This window comes from Genypterus blacodes, unplaced genomic scaffold, assembly GCF_046128005.1.
Source record: "Genypterus blacodes isolate CSIRO-AG114 ecotype Tasmania unplaced genomic scaffold, CSIRO-AGI_Gbla_v1 ptg000044l_1, whole genome shotgun sequence".
Classification (NCBI taxonomy): domain Eukaryota; kingdom Metazoa; phylum Chordata; class Actinopteri; order Ophidiiformes; family Ophidiidae; genus Genypterus; species Genypterus blacodes.
Window position 1 is genome coordinate 2,856,360 of NW_027466857.1, and position 20,021 is coordinate 2,876,380.

The window sequence follows — 20,021 nt, forward strand, 5'->3', positions numbered from 1 at the left end:
TTAGGACCAACAACAAAGCCACCAGTTGTTAAAATAGGCACTGGTCTGGGCTTTTGGTTCAAATTGACCACATCTGAAACTTGTGTTGGATGCACTGAAATTCAGCTGCGCTCTTTGATTGACGTCATTTTGGTGGCCGACTGAAACCGGTCAATGAAACATCTGACTTTCAACCAGACCAATGCAGTGAGTAAGATCAGAGAGATCAGAGTACAGCTGTGAGAAACTGGTTTCATGATAGTAAATTTATGAAGGGACCATCCATCCCGACCACAGCAGAGACATCATAGAGATGCATCCTGGGAGCAGATTGACCCAATTATCTCCAAAAAGATACCACATTTTAATTGTTATTTATGTAGGAAGAGTTTGCGTGACTGATGTAGTCAAAGCTGTTCCTCATTCAGAGTTAGCTACAAACAAAAAATGAGAAAATAAGTAAGTAAGGGTTCTTTAACAGACACAGTCCCACCCATCATACTGTTATGGCATAATATCATTTTTCCAAGTGACTTTAATGCAAATTTATAATAAATTATGAATATTATGATGGATTAGTATGCATAAAAAGTAGAGATAGAGATATTCAAGTTAAGAAACTGTACTTAAAAATGGTATTTCGGTACTTTAATGTGGTTTAAGAAGTAAAGCAATTTTCACAACAACAATGTCCTATGTCTTTAACGTTTCACTATATTTTTCAGCAGATAACCGGGCATGATTAAATCTACATGTGCCTGCATGGTGACGATGACAAGTCGCTGCCAGTACGCTGTCGTCTAGCTGATGCAAGCAAACTCTGCAAACTGGTGTGAGAAGAGGAATGTGTCATAGCAATTACCACTGGCTGGTTTACTCATAGGATATGAAGGTGGATTTCCAGGGAAACTAATTCTCACATTCTACCCTGCTTTGTCAAAATTATGGTAATTATTTAAGATTAAAATTTCTTGACTTTTCCAAGGCGGTTGGAATTTTTCACCCTTTTCCAGGCATGGAAAAACATTTCTTAATTCTTGGACTTTTACAGGATTTGAACCTTGCAGAAAGTGACAGCTAAACATGAGTTCTGTTCGTGTACCTGTGCTTTTCCAAATGTTTTATTTTCTACAATAATATACGGGTGGATATAAGCACCTGAACCCAAAAAATTCAATTTAAAATACCTATAGAAACTAATAATTTGTGCTGACAGCTTTAAGTTATGACACAACTCTGGATAATCTTTTATTTAACAACATTAATCAACATTTTTCCATCTGTAAACAAAGTGTCTTGCGGTGGACTTAACCTGAACTCTAAGTTGTGTCACCTATGTTGGCGTGCCAGTTTCCTCCTCACTGCTACGTCTGTTATGTCATACCCACCCCTCCGCCCACCGCCACACCAGTGACGAATGATGTGTGAGTCAAACTTGCTACAACTCGACCATAAGAAAAAAGGTATAATGTCTTTCTATCGCTGAGCTTTTTTTAGACTGAGACCAGGCAATGAATGAAGAAACAATAAGCTCTCTGTATCAGTATGAGGACGACACAAGAGAGCCAGGTTTGGAGCGTTGTTGTCTGGGTTAAATTTCTGTAGACCTGTAGGAGAAATGTTTCTGTCATTAGATTGAAAAAGAAATGAATTAATCAGACCAAAACATTGACTCAGTCTAGAGGTGTTCCTTCTCTGTCACCCATTCTGACTCTCTGGACTGAACGGTAAAAGTAGAGTCCAGTGTCTAACGTGAAAGGTGTGAGAGGCACATAATGAAGCCAAAGCAACATCACAAAATAGAGTGCACTGAAACTTAAAAACGTACCGCACTGGCAGGGAGACACCGTTTCTCCAGAGCTCCATTACACGGAAATTTAATTGCGGTTTTGGTAAGAGTAGGTTAGATTTGTTTTCCCTGGCTGAACTGAGCATGAAGACAAGGTGTGTGCCGCACTATTTAGCAACTACTGTCAGCATGGCCACGCTTGATTAAGAATAAATATGACCTGTATAACTAGTGTGTTTTTGTATAATTATGCTTTCTTATTGACAATTTATGGTCCTCAGCCAGGCCTGTTCAGTACCGAGGTCAGTATGACAAACGGCACAGGGTCTTACAAGAATGTGGGCTTGAGCAATACATACAGGTTGAACAGAAGTATTTAAACAACCACTTCCTCTCGTCTGGCTTCCAAGGTTTCATTTTCTGCTTGGCTTATTTCTCACCGCATTTTATTCATAGGCAAAATATATAATATAATATATATCTTACGCATTTTAGGAAATGGAGTGAGTCAAATAAAAAACGTGTACAATCATTTGTCTCCCCCATGTGGTAAAGTATAGGTACTGTGACGACATTTTTCATTTCCTTTCATTTCATTTCGACTGTTCAATGACAACGCAGGAGCAGTCAGATTGTTGATACTTTTTTATTTTACTTAGAAACATCACTTCAATTCAACAACGCATTTATATCCTTCAAAATATGACTTTGGTCCATTGTGTGCACCTTAATTTACCCCATGTGTTACGGACATTCAGAGAGTTGTGTGAATCCTGTACTCCAATATGGTGACACACGAATCATAAGAACATTAGATCTGTCTGTGCGACGTCAGCTTGGTTGTCCACGCCTGTGATGACTTCTGCATCAGTCTGCAAGACCAGCATAACCAGATCTAAGGCTTTCCTCCATGTTTCCTGCTTCACACACACATTATCGTAGACTTTCACTACTGGTGCTTCATCTAATTTCTCTGTAGTCTCACTTTCACCATCCAAGAAGAGCTGTGAGAACTTTGCTGTGAGTTGTAAACTTCCATTACAGTTCTGCACTTGTTGGCACACTGCAGTCCTGGCTCTGACTTTTGAAACCCTTCCAGTGTTAACCATTACAGTGGATATGTAATCAATCAAACCCTCTGCCATCAGCTGTAACACCATATTGGTGTATGGGTTCGTTTTTCCTGCTTTGGTTTGTTGGGCAGAGTCATTTGTCTCTTTGCAGAGCTCCATGTGGCGCTCTGCCTTCTTTACAAGCTGCTGAATACAAAGCACCTCTGTGATTCCGGCACCAGGCAGGACAGCTCTGTCTCTCAGTGCGTGGTGTAAACGATAAGCACAGGCCCAGAACTGGTCCTCCAAGACCTGAAGCTTGCCGTACACACAGCTTGTTATGACAGCGGTGACCAATCCGCTGTTGCCAGCAGTGGAAATATTCAAAGCTACCGATGACTTCCTCTCATTATTGCTGTGGTCCCTCCATATGACAACACTGGCCCCAGCACCGACACAATACTTACTCAACTGTGTAGCATAACTCACAGGTACAGCTCCTGTTGCTGTGCCCAATGCCTTCAAAACCGAGACCTTCATTTTGTCCACTATGAGTATAAAATGTCTACAACAGCACTGTATCAGTTTTCTACTTGCGACTCCACTGACTAAAATCAGATTTACATCTAGTTTCAACAAAAACACCATAACATTCTCCACCCACTCTTCCTCTTTGCTTAAACTTGACAAATCTAAGTGATCACTCACATACTGTATACCTGTTGGCCTTTTAAAGCCGAGGTGGTGATATGTATCAGTTAAGTCTCCAGTAATAACAGCAACGTTCAAGTGCTGTTCCTTTAAGTGCTGTGCAACTGAAGCCTGTTCATTAGATACCAGAAGCACGCAGCCTGACAACACACACGCATCTTCCTCTGGTATACCAGGTAGCACACAAGTCATAACTTTAGTCACGTCAAAGGTGAAAGCGCCGACATCCTGTTGATTACCTTTGGACTGCATCTGGCTGGTTTCAACAACTAAATTCATTGCATTGACACAACCGTGGCTCAATGCCTCAGCGATGTGTGCAATGTCAGCATGTTTAGACCTTTGAGAATGTTGTTGCAGTCCTGTGGAAACATTTCCAGACTCCACCGCACAGAGATGTCTGCTGTGACGAAGATTTATTTTCCTTTGTCCACCGGTGATGACTCCTGTTGTCCTTTGCAGGTGAGATGACGCACATGACGCCTCCACAATGGGTTTCTTTGACAGAACGAGACCCTCGGTGGAAATTTTGCATGTCCTGCACACATCCAAACATACTTCCATCCCCTCAGACAAAGCTGAGGTGATGTGTGGTACTGACACTCCTCTCTGAAGGCAGACCAGAGCAGCACCGCTCCACGCACCTGCCAGAAACAGCAGGCATCCCGATCCTGAATGATAGACCTTCTGATGTGCTTGTATCGTCTCATAGACCAGCTGGCCAACGGTGCAGGTCAGCTCTAGATTCTCCAATATGCGAAAGCAGGAACACACCAGCGATGACTCCCCACTTAACTCATCCTGTATAAACTTGTACCTTTTACTGGGGCCCAGAGAAGAATGTGTGACTCCTGCCAGCGCCATGAGCCTCTGGAGTCCAACATGTTGTCTTTGGTTTAGAACTGTACTTCCAAACATTATTGCATACCTGAATTGTGAAAGGACAGATACAGTTTGAACTTCATACACCTCGCAAGACAACAAACAAGCAGCAAAAAGTTTAAACTGCAAGTGGCTTATAATAGTAAGACATTCATAATCTCACGCTTCAGAGGTACGCTATGGAAAAGAGTCAAAAGCTTGCGAGCTAAGCTAATCAGCTAATACATCAAAACAAAGACAAAGCAGCAACAATTCTCCATTCTAAGTATTTACAACGACGCCAAAGTAGCTTGTTTAATATAAGAATGTTACTACAGTTGTTATTGCATTTCGGAACATAAGTGTACCTTTGGTAAATAATGACTAGTGCGATTGTTCGTTCTTCTTCCACACTGACCGGCTGATGATGACACACTGCGCATGCGTCCCTCTCATGGTTGCTTGGAGACATAAAACGATAATAACAATTGGCGGGCAGAGTTTTGTCCCGCCTCTGTGCCTTTCCGATTGGCTAAGGCTCGTTTAGGTATAAGTCTTCTTGTATTCTATTGGTTATTCCCCTTGTCATTGACTGTAAAACAAGCGTTAAATCCGTCGCTTCCTGCCGTATTGACAACAAACACAAGCGTCAAGTTTGCCTTGTTTATCCAGCAACTAATATGGTACATTCGATAGAAATACCTCATATTTACACGATGCATTCGCTCTATCCAATGCTTTTCCTAGCTGTAGCTGTTTACTGTTTTGTCGTGTCTCGTGCAGCGTGGGAGCTCAAGTTCACCAGCGGTGTTAGCTAGATACTTCAACGCACCTCTGTTTTCTACTTACTGTTTTGCAGGCTTCGGCTTACAGGAAACCAGCTCCATCGGCTGGCCAGAGGAAGAAGGCAGCAGGTCACAAAATCGAGCTAACTGAGGAGCAGAAGCAAGAGATCAAGGAGGCGTTTGATCTGTTTGACACGGATGGGACCGGAACTATAGACGTGAAGGAGCTAAAGGTGAGTGTCTGGCCAAAAGTATGTGGACATGTTCTTTTGTCTGGTAATATTTTGATGTCCAAATACTCTTGACCTGTTGCCAATTTGTGGTGGTATTGCTACTTTTATATCACTGCAGGTTGCCATGCGTGCTCTTGGCTTTGAACCAAAGAAGGAAGAAATTAAGACCATGATTGCAGATTTTTCCAAAGAGGGACCTGGAACTATTGACTTCAGTGAGTTCCTAAGTATGATGGCTGTGAAAATGGTGAGTGAGACAGCTGGTTGGGGAAAAATCAGCGGATATGCTCTGAATGTTGTCCCTTTAATTCATTCCTTTCAAAGGGGATTTGTCATGCATCCTTGCTTATTGTTGATAGAATGAAAAAGACTCCAAAGAGGAAACACTGAAAGCCTTCCGATTGTTTGATGATGACGGCACGGGAAAGATCTCCTTCAAGAATCTGAAGAGAGTTGCCAAGGAGCTGGGTGAAAACCTCACAGATGAGGAGTTACAGGTAAGGCACCTTCTCTTTATCTTGTATCAAACTTATTCATTTAAATCCATATATGTGAAACACTAAGTGGCTGTACCTGGGTGTGGTTGTATATATTTGAACAAACTAATGCAGATCTTCTTTCTTTAGGAAATGATTGAGGAGGCAGACAGAGATGGCGACGGCGAGGTCAACGAGCAGGAGTTCCTCAGGATAATGAAGAAGACCAATCTATACTGAACACGTACATGTTACAGCCTTTTACTCTGGACCTTTTCATTCACGTTTGGTTCTGTCAATAGTTTCTATGATAGCTTTTTGGTACTCAGACTTAGACTAGTTTTACCTAGTTTGTAAATAATTTTGACATGCCTTTTACAGATCTTTTTGTATGATAAATAAATATATTTCATCGGTTTATTTGTGCTCATTTTGGCATTATATGCAGCTTCAACTGAAAATGAAACGAAACGAAATATGAACCATTAAATAGGAAAACAAGGCCAGATACTAAGTAAAAACAACTAATAACAGTACAGGTGTATCTCAATAAATTTGAATATCATGAAAAGTAATTAATTTCGGTAATTCAATTCAAAAAGTGAAACTCAAGAGATTCTTTACACAGAAAGTGGAATATTTAAAAACTTTTGATTTGAATGATTATGGCTTACAGCTCATGAAAACCCCAAGTTCAGTTCAGTGGCACACTCTAATCAGCTAATTAACTCAAATCACCTGCTGAGGTTTCCTGAGCCTTTAAATTGTCTAAGTCTGGTTCAGTAGGCGACACAATCATGGGGAAGACTTCCATGTTCTAATTTATTGATATGCACCTGTAAGTAATTACAGACAATGAAGCACATGGAGAGAATTTATCAAAAGTTCAAATCTGAGTGAGTCCCCATAGATGTAAGAACCTGTCACCTTAGTTTCACAGAGCCTTCCAGTCTCTCACTCTTTAAACAATGTATAAAATGATAGAGCCTATTTTGATCTTATTGAACTTCAAGGGGTGGATGCACGCTACGCATACTGTACTCTGCACCTCGCCTTGCAAAGTTCAGCATGCTTCTGTAATGTCAGACTCCAGACAGTGAAAGTTAAATCAAAAAGGCAAGTGAGACTTGAGATGAGTATCTCAGTAAATGTGACTCTCGCTTCACTGAGATCCTAAACCAAGTCATCATCAGTATAGTCGATGCAGCACAGCTCTGCCTTACCTACACAACCATCTTATAGGAAAGCTGCACCTGCTGATTAATTGTTATCGAGCACGGAAGTCTGGTTTTGGTCAAACATATCTCTGTAAAAAAAATAAACAGGATATCGCAGTGACGTATTTTTCCGAGCCATCAAAAGCGTCTGTTTATTATTTTGAGGATTCCTACCACTGATTGTGAAACTTCAGATATCTTCATCTACACAGAAAGAACATCAGCTGGAAAATATGAAGGGTTTTGTCCCAAGATGAAGTACCAATGTATGAAAACTGAATTGTACTCTTGACATGTTAAACCTTAATAAAATTTATTAAGAGAAATAAAGTACACAAATACAAATCTAGTAACATTTAGAGGACAGTAATCACAACACATACTGCACTGTCTAGATATTAGAGAAATCTTTTTCGTACATTTGTGTACTATTTGTTTTTATTGAAGGAAACATTTTACATGACAGTGCGCATACAGTTATAGGACATTTTAGAGATCATTTTTCATACAGAAAGAGGGGGAAAGGCAAAGAGTGATAGAAAGAAAGAAGGTTGTATTATTATTGTTGTTTAACTTTTTTCGTAGACCCTGAGGTAAAATAGGCAATATGAGGTACAAGTAGATTGAAATTGAAACAGCAGGAAGCCACGGCCACTGGAGGTTGTGAGAACATGGCACAGTGGCGTGGACTCAAGAGTCCAAGATGGCATCAGTGATGTTGATGCGATGACCTCATAGGGTAAATACAGTTTTTACAGGATGATGTCAAACAGCAATGTAAGCTACTACAAATTGCATCATAGGTTGTGGTAAAGAGAAGAAGAGAAGAGAAAAAACAAAAAACAGAAGTAGAGAAAGGAAATCCCACCCAAAGACCCAACCCAACCCCTGCAATCACACAACCCCACATTCATACCAACCCGTCCTGGCCCGCCTGGGATATAGAAGAAAAACAAAAAGAAACTATTTAGTCTTCAGGTTTTCAGTCATTGGTCTGGCATAGCCCGTAGATCTGTGAAGACAGAAATGGTTGCCATCTCTGGTAGAACTTATCCCTCATAGTGTGCTGGATTTTTTCGAGTTTAAGAAAATACATCATATCCCTCAGCCATTGCGAAATAGAGGGAGGGGGTAAGGGATTTTGAATGCAGGAGCAGCCGTGTCTAGCAAGCAGAGAGGTGAACATTACATGAATTTCCATTTGCGCGGTGTTAAATTGGCGTGAGTCAGATGGTGTAACGAAGATGGCAATACGAGGGGAGGGTTGAACTTGCGTTTCCAATATGGTAGACAACGTGTTGAAGTAACCGGACCAGTAGCTGTGCAACCTGCGGCAGAGAAAATACATTGGGAAAAAAATTACAAATTGTACATTTGTAAATACACACCCTCCAAAAACTGCTTTCCTATGACCTGCCTTTATTTCATCTTAAATAAAGGTTAGAACAGAGTAAATCACTTTGTTCAGCTAAAGAGTTGAAAGGTGGAATAGAGATGAGCCAAAACAGACGGACAGTATTTGGAAGGTTCATATTATCAAACCCTCTGATGCCCTCTGACTCAAATCCGTCCACATTCTCAGAGTTCAAAGTACATCAAGGCCCAGGTGAGAGTTGAAAAACACTCCAATACCAGACACTTTCTAAGTTGTCATATTCATCATCATCAACAGTTGGAGCATAAAATTATAATTAAGAATTTGGAAGAATATCCTTCTTTAATGGGTGTGTGTATGTTTACAGGGTAACAGTATGGAGAGTATCTGTATCATTCAATTCTGCAACACAAAAAAAAAGTCAAACATCCACAAACACAAAGTTTCAAAATACAGTAGAGATAATAACTGATACACAATAAATCATAATGTTTACTCATTGCTTTTACAAAAAGCACAAAATGGTGCTATACGTGTTTCTCGAATACTAGATGTTTGGTGTTGGAACGAAACTTTCCAAATGGACTCAGTTGTGTTGGTGCAGTAAGTTTGTGGCCTTTAATATGCTCATGGCCCCTCAGCTGTGTTATTCCCCTGCTCTTTGTGGTTTGACTGCATACAGTTTCTTTAATACTCCCACTGCTCGCTCGGCAGCGCGTTTTCTTTTCCCACAAAATGATCAATTTCCAAAACAACTAACCGTCAAAGGTCTGCTTGTTGCTGGTAAAAGATGATCTATTATAGACTGCAAAAGGTCAACAATGTGTCACCGTTTCAGTAGGCAACCTATTTTCACAAGCCCCCTGTTTAAGAGACACTATAAGTCAAAGTAATACTGTCATTGTGCCGAGAAGATGCAAAGGGTGACTACATCTGTGGTATGTCTTTACATTATCTTTGGATTATTTCATGTATGTGCAGATATTCTCTCTGTACACTATGATGAGGTTATCAATTTGAGATTGCGTCTGCATTTTTTATGCCTGATTTATGACAAATCTAGTCAGATAGCTTTGTTCTTGTTCTCTTTATTAGCTAATCAAGTACCATTAGAAGAACCTTTCTGTCATCAACATACTGTACATACCTTTGTAACATTGTGTAAAAGCCAGACTAGTCATAAAGGTGTTTGTTTCTGTAAATGTAGATTTCTTCTAATCCTGATCCTCATGCTTTAAGTTAGGTAAGGTTTTTGTTCAGAATTTCCTGTTGAGCTACTGACACAAGTAATGCCTCACATGACATGACAAATTGGTGGACTACCTGAATTAAAGGTATCTACTCAGGTGTTGATACTTGAAGCCTCATTCAATGTCAAACACAATGCAACAAGTTCCATTTTTTCCATTCTGAACACACTTAGCAACGTCACAGCACTGCATGTTCCCTCCATGTTTCCTCTCACTTCCAATCACATAGTGGTTTGGTGAATTGGCTGTAGATGTGAGTGGGAGTCTGATTGACTTTGTCTGGCTCGATGTGTTAACTCTGCGATGGAGTTGGCTTGTCCCTCACGCCATTGGTGTGTGCTCCTTAACAGGTTAGGTGCGTAAAATTCAGAACACATTTTTACACAGACTAACAGTTTTAGTCCTTAGCACAGACTTCCCACCGCATCACACCCTAAGATTAGACTAAACGTGCAAATTATTGTTATGAGTGATCTGATCACATTGATTAATCAGTGATTATTAGCAGCCATAATTTCAATAAACCGTATATAGGTTTAAGCACTTCAGTCATGTAAACAGGAAGCAGTAAAATGTTTGGCCCACTGAGCCTTGTGAGATCCAAAGATTAGTAATGAACTAGGTTCATATTATTCTGAAATGTAGAATTTAGTAATGTGACATCACTGTTGTTACTTTTCCAGTGTTGATGACATCACTGTTGTAATTGTTTATTGGATAACATCATTGTTAGAACAGAATAGAATAGAATAGAATAGAATAGCTTTTATTGTCATTGTACATGAGAATACAACGAAATGCATTTGTGCTGTGCCTGTTGCTAGTTTGATGACCTAAATATTGTTTAAGTAAGCTTTACAACTCGATACTGTTGTAAGCAACGTTGGAATCAGCAGTTTTTGACAGCACATTGGGATGTACGTTGGTCATACATTTGAATTTGTAATTTTGTGTTGTCAAATTAAACATTTAAAAGGAAGTTACCTAGTTTCATTGTGTGTGTGTGACAAACGCTGTTGGCAGAGCTTACTCAAGACGTGACAGATCTATGCAGAAGAAGTGGTCGCGACGTGCCTCTATAAGCATGACATTGACAATCTTTAAATTATTCAACGGTGGCAGTGAGAAATTCACCAAACCTTGTAAACAAGCTGTGTAATCCTGCTGCTGTGGTGTTGAGGAAGAGGACCAAAAGAGGCGATCCCCCACCCACGACATCTCTGTGCTCTTCCTGTATGCTTACGGTAATATCAGACATGCTCGCACAGAAATTCACCTTCATTCCCCCTGGTACTGTCTGTGCAAAAAAAAGCTTGTAAAGGGCTCAGCTTCTGGAGGTATAGTCTCCATATTTTTAAATGTGATGCATGTAAACTTTCAGACCCCACCACCAACCTGGAAATGCAAATCTTCACACAGGGGAAGCAGTAGTGTCGGAACTTGTACTAGTTGTAGTAGGAAGTATACTGAGATGGGACCAAAATAAATCAGTGATAGAACTTGAAACACACATGCTCAAGTTGTGCTGTTTTCAGTTCATCTACTTCACTTTCTATGAAGTCTCAACAGCTAGAATAAGAAAAAGATGACTAAAATTTGTTCTCAGTCACCCACACACATCCAGGATTAGACTAACAGATATTACAGGGGCAGTGCACATGGCAGTATGCTTAGCATACAAAGGTTTATTTAGCTTGAATGGCATGAAGCTGTGAAAATACGACAAGAGGACAAAGACTAGACTAAATGTCAAGGAATAATCTTTATTGATTATATTAATAATATTATTTCAATGAATGAACTTTTCATGAAATTTACACAAATATCGTAACGCTGCCTATCCCCAAATGTTCAGGAATTTAAAATTAAATGGGTTCCTACCTGGACTGGATTGCTCTTCATTTGGACAGTATTATTTCAAAGGAACAACGGCTTCATTAAGGGTCGGCAACTGTTTTTGGAAACAAAGATCAGTGTGAGTTTCAACAAGCCACTCGTTCCAATATGAGGGGAAATGGTGACCTGTACTTTCGCTGACCACAACCAGAAACCCTCACTATGACTCCCTTTCACCTTAACACATCACTAGTCACACACACATCACTTTAACCAACACACACTGTATCTCATGGAAACAGAAACAGTTCTGAAATGGTGACTGGACATGATACTGAAGAATACATTTCTCCATCAAAGGATATTTTGCCACAAACACATTCTGACTATGTCAACATTACATACTTCACGACACGTGTATGACACATTTCCTCCACACTATTCTAAGTTCAAGATACTTTTTTCTTTAGAATTTTGTATTGCGAGTTGTCAGCTGTGATCCAGATCTGGTTGATTAGGTCAGGGGTCAAATTCCTGGCATCGCTGCACATTGACCACTTCACAATGAACATGCATGATAAATATATAATAGTTATTTCAACATAGTAAATATCTGGATTCCTATGAGCAAAGAAAGCACACCCTATAATGTTGGGCCTTGGCAGAGGTTTGTTCTCTCTGTTCAAGATTAAGATTGAGTTATTTATCACTGTTCTAAGATTCAGGCAGACACAAATGCATTTTGTTGTATTCTCATGTACGATGACAATAAAAGCTATTCTATTCTATTCTATTCTACAGCGAGTCAATACATAAGCAGTCAGTCACAGTTCTGACACACAGCAGGGGGTGATGATGGATTTTTGAGGGAATTCTTTCGAAGTTTAACTCTAAATATTTCCTTCAGTGAGCTAATAGGGACAATTGTGAGGATGATGCACCACTACAAAAACCAGTCGGAACCCCCACCCACCCTTTCCCTCACGAGCGCGCGCACACACACACACACACACACACACACACACACACACACACACACAGGGGGAAGCAAGAGACAGAGAGAGAGAGAGAAAGAGAAAGAGCGGAGATGAGCAGGGGTTTTCTCTGCAAGTCTCACTCTCACTTCCGCCTCACTGGTTACATTAGAAAGACTGTGTGTGAATGTCTTATGACAGTAGCTGTGTGAGAGTGAGTAAGAGTGTGTGTGTGTGTGCGCGTACAGAGAGAACATGACTGAACCCTAACCCAGCCTAGTGTAATGTCACAAGTAATATAAATTAGATTCAATTAAAATATTCCATCTGAGAAATGAAGTTTGTATTTCACACACAGGTGGTTATAATAACAGGTAAAATATCAAACCTGATGCATTAATATCATTGCATGTACAACTGTAATAAGAAGATCACCCTATGACCTAATTTGTGGAGTTAATCAAAGTCATATAATCAAAGTCATATAACTTATACAGCGTATAAGTATTGAAAACGTCACCATTTTTCTCAGTAAATGTATTTCTAAAGGTGCTATTGACATGAAATGTTCACCAAGTCAAGTCAATTTTATTTGTATAGCCCAGTATCATTAACAATGTCTCAAAGGGCTTTACAGACCCGCAACATCAGGAAAATTCCCTAACCAACCCAAAGCCCTCTAGGAAGACGTGGAAAAACCTCAGGAGAGGTTCCCTCTCCACAAATGGCTGTGCGTGCAATTTCTTATTTAAATCATTTTGGTGTAATTTACTGTAACTAATCATTAATACGAATAGTTCAATGTTTTCTAAGTATACTGCCATAAAGTATTAAAAGAGAACTTAACCGACGGTAAAACAAATAATCATGGCATATTGGTGCAGGACCACAACTTTCATCCATAAAACTTCACCTTTGTAGGAATTAAGACTTCATTTGCACTAATGGTTTTAGAGATTATTTGATCTACTTTGATACTCACATGCTAGTGTTGTTGGATCCTGAGGGAATCAAACTACCTGTTGAACGGTGCTGTAGCCACCGAGCTTGCGTGATCAGAGCAATCCCACATAATCACACTTGACCTCAAATTGAGATCAAGAAATTTACTTGTATTTCCATCTGAGCCTTCTTTCTTGTCAGATTTCTGCTTTTCAGTGAGTGAACCCACGCACTTGCTTAGTGAGAGCACACTTCTATAGTTCACAGCACTCTTTGTTGAAATGTGATGAGTAATCATACAGAACGCAGATAAACCATTGCACCACACCATGATGTCCCTCACCTCTAAACTTAACTGTTGGTATGGTGTTTTGGGGGTGATGTGCAGTACCATTTCTCCACCAGATTAGATTCTCCCAGTATTTCACAGGGTTATCCAAATGTCGTGCAACAAACTTAAAACACGCTTTGACATGCTTTTTCTTCAGTGATGGAGTCTTGTGTGGGGAGTGTGCATACAGGCCATGACAGTTGAGTGCATTACTGCTAATTCCAGGTCCTCCTGAAGCTCTCCACAGGTGGTCCTTGGCTCTTGGACAACTCTTCTGATAATTCTTTTCACTGCGAGGAGCACCTGGTCATGGCCAGTTTATGGTGAAATGATGTTCTAATCTTTCCACTTCTGGACTATGGCCCCATCAGTGCTCACCAAACCAGTTGTTTGTTGAGAGAAGTAGAAACTGTAGAGAAGTTCTTCTGTAAACCAATGTTGTCAGTATGTTTCACAACAATAACGTTGCAAAGGTCTTGAGGTCTCTTTGCTTTTACCCATCATGAAATGTTTATTGTGTGACATCTTGGTAATGAGACACGATTTAAAGGCCATTAGTCTGGACTGAACCAGCTGATGTCAATTTGCACTGATTAGGGACATGATTGCTTTCTAATTACTGATAGATTTCAGCTGGTGTCCTGGCTTTCCATGCCTTTTTGCACCTCCCTTTCTTCATGTGTTCAATACGTTTTCCCTCTCGTCTCCTTTCACATTATCATATAACTTAATTTCTGAATGTATTTGTTTTGGTTTCTTTGTATGTACGGATTACTTAGGTCGTTACCAACATCTGGTGCACAAATCATGTAAGTAGCACCTTTAGAAATATATTTACTGAGGAAAATGTTGATGTGTTCAGTACTTATTTTATGTAGATCTGGTCTCAGTCTCCACTTGTATAATAACTTCCCTCCTTGATTTGGATTACAAGCAGACCAATGTTGGATTTTTGAGGCCGACATGGTTTTTGCTGCTTATACACCAACTGGATATGTTTTTATACATGATTACATTATGAAAATGAACAATAAACTTAAGATTATTGCAGTTATTAAAAATATCTTTGAACACAAAAAACAGGGACTTAATTTCAATACTAGAAAATGCAAATAATCAAAATTATATAGACTTTATTGATTTTGTAAGGATGAAAAAACTCACACCCATTAATTCCTTAATTAGATTGCATGTGCTCCTGTGTTGTGGGGCTGAGGACATCCTGCTGCACGGAGGAAACATAGCTGAATTTCCTCCCTTGTCATTGCCGTACTTCAAAAGGATTTCCTGTTGTTGCAAGATGCCGTGTGTGTTTGTGTGGGTGGCCGACCTGTCATGAACACACTCAGGTTGTCAATACCACACCTACGATGACAACCTATGTCACAGTGTCACTGTGGCCTTGCTGATTCAAACTGAAAATGGGAAGTGCCATCTTCCTGTCGTTTCCTGTCGTGTGCACCCCGTCTAGTCTACGTTCACACACAAGCATCTACGGGCCCCACGCACGCGCGCCCTGACGACACTATCGGCTCACGTAGTGGTGACTGCCAGTGGAAAAGAAAAAGTCATTACTCACGCAGCAGTTTCTACAGCTTTCCAACTCTTATCAAACAGTTTTCCTGTGTCCGCAGGGATACCTATAAAATGGTGAGACTTACTTCTGCATTTCCAGTAAATCTTTTGAAAAGTACTCTGGTACCTGCTGGTGAAACTGACAATATGAAGCTGGCTCTGTTTTGCTTTCTTGTAGTCGGCTGCTGCTGTTTGGCTGATGTAACAGCAAGCAGGTCTCTGAATAAATTGAAAGAAGCCCTGAAAGAGGTCAGGAAGTTGAAGGAAAGCCTGCAGGTAAGTTACTGGACATTCACATTTTATACACAACATGCCTGTGTTTGGGTGCAATTATTACACTAAATCTTGATATCTGCCCTGCAGGATGAGTTGCTGCTCAACATTCCACCACAGAATATTGAGGTAAGCACGATTTGTATTCACTCTAATGTTGATAGTGTGGTTACGGCCACTCTTAATATATGTGGTTGCTTACTCATTGTTGACACTCTCCCACTTACTGTAGTTACTAATTGTCATGAGCCAATAGGCCACTGTAGGAGTACATCAGATGATGTGTGAAATCACAATATGTGTCAGGTAAACAACATCCTAATACGCTAAGGCTGCACATACATGTCAGATAAAAATACAGAAGTTATTTTAAATTTACACCACATTTAACTAATTGAAGAAAGACAAAATAATACGTAGATTACAGCTAAACAACCAAAGCTAGTCACACCAAAGCTGAAACTGAAGCTATGTGAACAGAGTTCACATAGAACAAGTTCGTTACACTTAAGACTTGTACATTAAAATTCAATATGTGTTTCCCAATGCCCAGATGTAAACTATTTCTTATATAAAACATTTTGGTATCATTTAGCGTTTCTAATAATTTTAACAAATAACTGTTAAACGTTGCTGTAGCCTCTAAGCTTACATGATCGGAGCAATCCCACATAATCATGAGCAACTGACCTCAAAGTGTGATCATACAGATTTACTTGTAATTCCAACTCAGCCTTCTTTCTTGTCAGACTTCTCAGTGAATCCACCCACATGCTTGCTTGGTGAAAGCACACTTCTATAGTTCACAGAACTCTTTGTCGAAATGAGATGAGTAATCATACAGAAAGCAGACCATTGCACTTTCTCATACCACCTCACAAACTCATCACGTTACACACACTAAGAAAATACGTGGCCTGTTTTTGCTTAGTTAATAATTGGAAGAAATACTTCAAATATTGAATTAATCCAAGCGAGAAAGTGTCTTGGAGCTCAAGTCATTCAGCTGTTTTGTGATCGTTTTGGACAATAATCTGACCTGATCTGTGCCTCAGTTGGGTTCATATAAGTACTTTGCAATACGAGCATCCAAACAGACATTATACTATAGCTATATAATCTTATATTTTCACTTGGACAGAATGTCATTTCACACACTCTTGTTTTAAACGATCATTGGAGGGGGGAAATTTCTGACAAAGGTTTCTAAAGCAGTGTTGGGAACAGAAACCTACCTATAAAATAGTGGAAACTTGATTTAGTTGCGTTTCAGTTTGGAAAGTCTGCACCATGATGAAGTCATGACAAGAAACTAGGCTGATAAGATTTCTTGGAAATGTTTTGATCGCTGCAATAGGAGTTTTCTAAAAATACATGTACCAAGTTTTACAGGCTTGACTTGTCTATTTTTTACTGTCAACATTATCTTATTGATCAGTTTTCTGCTATATAACGAGGTGGTAGTTGGATGGAATGAAGTTTATGTTTTGTGTTCACTCGTATCACTGTCAATAATACAAAAATAAAGAGAACTGACATGCATTTACCCATGATACTAATGTTTTAAACGCAACCTTTTGGTTTTTACAGGACTGCTGCTGTCTCCCTGCCTTGCACTGCTTCAGGGACAAGCTGATGAAACTCAACGTTACTGACAAAGACACCCATACCAAACTTGGCAGAAGCCTTCGGAGTCACCATATAGTAAGCTAACGTGGCGCAACATTCCTGAATGTGTGTCTGAAGTATGATAAACTCAAAAGCTCTGCTTGTAATACCCGATATCCACTCGATGTTTTTAATTTATGGTTTCTTTACTTTTTATAATGTTAACTGTCATTAAGTACAACAAGTGCTATTCATTAAAAGGTAATAATAATAATAATAATAACAATAATAATCCCTTGCATTTTATTGATTCATTTCAGGAGAGCAGTCTGAACTTCTGTAACTCAGTGGATGCACAGGTAAGAGAATATCTAGTCAGTTTCTGTGAATCTGGCGTTCGTGCAACTTATGTTTGATGGTCATATTGACTTATTTTGCTCTTCTTTTCAGCCCACAACATGCCAAACTTGCGACTCACAATTGAGCGGAAGCTCCAGCGAATTCATCGACAGACTGCAATCTCTCATTCAAAGGGTAATTTTTCCAAGGATTTCACTTAATTTATGTGACTTACTACATTGTTTTTGGTTTAAAATCTATGTAACAATGATTAATCTTGGATGTTGTCTTCCTTTTCCCTTTTTTAGGCCGTGGTGAAACTGAACATGAGCACACCCAATCCCTAATCGTGAACAGGAACTGAATGTAGAGAAGACACTACAAAAGATGCTACACATGGCAGTCAACATTATTACTTTAGTAACCTTCCTTATTTAACTTATTTAATATTTATTTGGATACCAGTGGTTAATGTAACCCTCTCAAACTCAGGAGAATTAGTTTAGGAAAGCTGTTTTGCTCCCACCTAGTGGAATATACTTGGCACTTACTGAATGTGAAAATTAATTTATTCAAACTGACATGTTTGTAAGTCATTTGTAGTTCTCAAAGAATTTAAAGCATATAATGGCATTTGTACTATGTATGACTATGTCCTTTTATAGAAGTGACTTCCTTGTATTATCTTAAAGGTTTTGTTTTGCTTTGGTTTATTTGTAATAGTGTCAGCAGATGTGGGTACACTACCTGAATTATTTAGTCAATTTAAGAGCTTCATATTTTGTTGGGAATGATCTGTAATTGCTGTATGCTGTACCCTGCTGACACACTGTGGTTCCTACTCATTATAAGTAAACTGATGTGAAGAGACAAACATGTTGTAGGTGTTCTTTTTTTAAAGTAATGATGTGATTGCTTGTAGGGTGTGCGAAAGCTGCAATACTACAAAGCCGATGCATAAGTGAATTAAGCTCAATCCTTATATTTCTATCAAATTCTGCACAGATAGCTTTTGAAGCCATATAGCCTCTGAGTGAAGCTTTGATTGGACAATGAAAGGCAGTACAATTTAACATTCTGCATTGTGGTCCTAACGTCAATTACAGCAGTACACTTAATATGATAAGATAAAAATCCTTAAACTCAAAGTTAAGAAAGGCAGTTCAACATTAAGGGCTTGTTCCCACAATGTCAGTGTTTCAACAAGATGTGCAGCTTATACTTTAATGCCCCCAATACCATTCATCAGAATCAGAAGAGCTTTATTGTCAAGTTTTCACTTACGAATTTGTGCTGGTCGTTGGTGCAAACATGTACAGTAAGTGCAAAAGAGTAAATCTACAATAAAAACATGCATTGTTATTTACAGAGTAACTTAATTGGTCAGAGTGCAAAGATAGCTGGAGTATGAACCAAACCAAGACGTGCAAGATGCAAACTGCAAAGAAAATTAAATGTTCAAGGTACAAATGTGCAAATACCAATTGTTCTGATTGAACGGTCAGTGGAAGACCCGGGCCTTGTTGATGAGGCCCACTGCAGAGGGGAAGAAGCTGTTTTTGTGGCGTGAGGTTTTGGTCCTGATGGACCTCAACCTCCTGCCAGAGGGGAGGGTTTCAAACAGTTTGTGTCCGGGGTGGGAGGGGTCGGCCGCAGCTCCTGGAGGGACGGCAGGTTGCAGCCGATCACCTTCTCTGCACAGCCGTCGATACGCTGCAGCCTGCCCTTGTCCTTGGCTTCAGTGAACCAGATGGCGATGGAGGAAGAAAGGATGGACTCAATGATGGCAGAGTAGAAGTGCACCATCATTGTCTTTGGCAGGTTGAACTTCTTCAGCTGCCGCAGGAAGAATATTGTCTGCCGAGCTTTTTTGGTGAGGGAGCTGATGTTGAGCTCCCACTTGAGGTCCTAGGAGATGATGGATCCCAGGAAGCGAAAGGACTCCACAGTGTCTACTGGGGAGACACACAGAATGATGGGGGCGGGTGGGGGCTGCGTTCAATCGACCGACTGATAACTGGAGGTGTAGTTGTTGGTGTACAAGGTGTACATTCATTGAACTCTCCTAGGGTTGATGAGTTCAGAGCCTCACAGGTGCAAAAATATTGGAGGAAATTTAACAGCCTTGCCCCATTTCATATCAATCATGATTATGGTTTTGAAAGAGTTCAGCAGCCATCTTGCCCACCTGATTCCAGACCTGTTTTGCCCCAGATGATGTCCTATCATCTGTGGAGGCTTTTTTTGGACAGTCAAAACAGCCTCTTAGAAATGCTTGGTTCAGAATTTACACACCTTGTATTACATTTTCATATTGCTTTGCTGGTTTGTGTTAACATTTGAAAATTTTTCTGATGGAATTTAAGCTATTTGATATTGCTTGACAATCATCCACAATTTGTAAAAGACACCAAA

General features: G+C 39.8%; 3 protein-coding genes across 3 annotated transcripts; 2 read left to right on the forward strand and 1 right to left on the reverse strand.

The window, feature by feature from the left end:
- Positions 1-2,408: 2,408 nt before the first annotated feature.
- On the reverse strand, positions 2,409-4,836 carry bbs12 (Bardet-Biedl syndrome 12). The gene is made up of 2 exons (XM_076148977.1): positions 4,761-4,836; positions 2,409-4,459 (listed from the first exon to the last, which is right to left on the reverse strand). The coding sequence occupies exon 2, from the start codon at positions 4,447-4,449 to the stop codon at positions 2,569-2,571; it is 1,881 nt and encodes a 626-aa protein (XP_076005092.1). The 5' UTR covers positions 4,450-4,459; positions 4,761-4,836; the 3' UTR covers positions 2,409-2,568.
- Positions 4,837-4,961: 125 nt separating this feature from the next.
- On the forward strand, positions 4,962-6,306 carry cetn4 (centrin 4). The gene is made up of 5 exons (XM_076148848.1): positions 4,962-5,075; positions 5,252-5,410; positions 5,529-5,657; positions 5,770-5,907; positions 6,037-6,306. Exons 1-5 carry the CDS (start codon positions 5,073-5,075, stop codon positions 6,124-6,126), a joined length of 519 nt encoding a protein of 172 aa, XP_076004963.1. The 5' UTR covers positions 4,962-5,072; the 3' UTR covers positions 6,127-6,306.
- A 9,167-nt stretch (positions 6,307-15,473) lies between these two features.
- il21 (interleukin 21) lies at positions 15,474-19,207 on the forward strand. The gene is made up of 6 exons (XM_076149152.1): positions 15,474-15,662; positions 15,750-15,788; positions 17,250-17,363; positions 17,588-17,626; positions 17,718-17,801; positions 17,915-19,207. The coding sequence occupies exons 1-6, from the start codon at positions 15,534-15,536 to the stop codon at positions 17,951-17,953; spliced, it is 444 nt and encodes a 147-aa protein (XP_076005267.1). The 5' UTR covers positions 15,474-15,533; the 3' UTR covers positions 17,954-19,207.
- Positions 19,208-20,021: the final 814 nt, after the last annotated feature.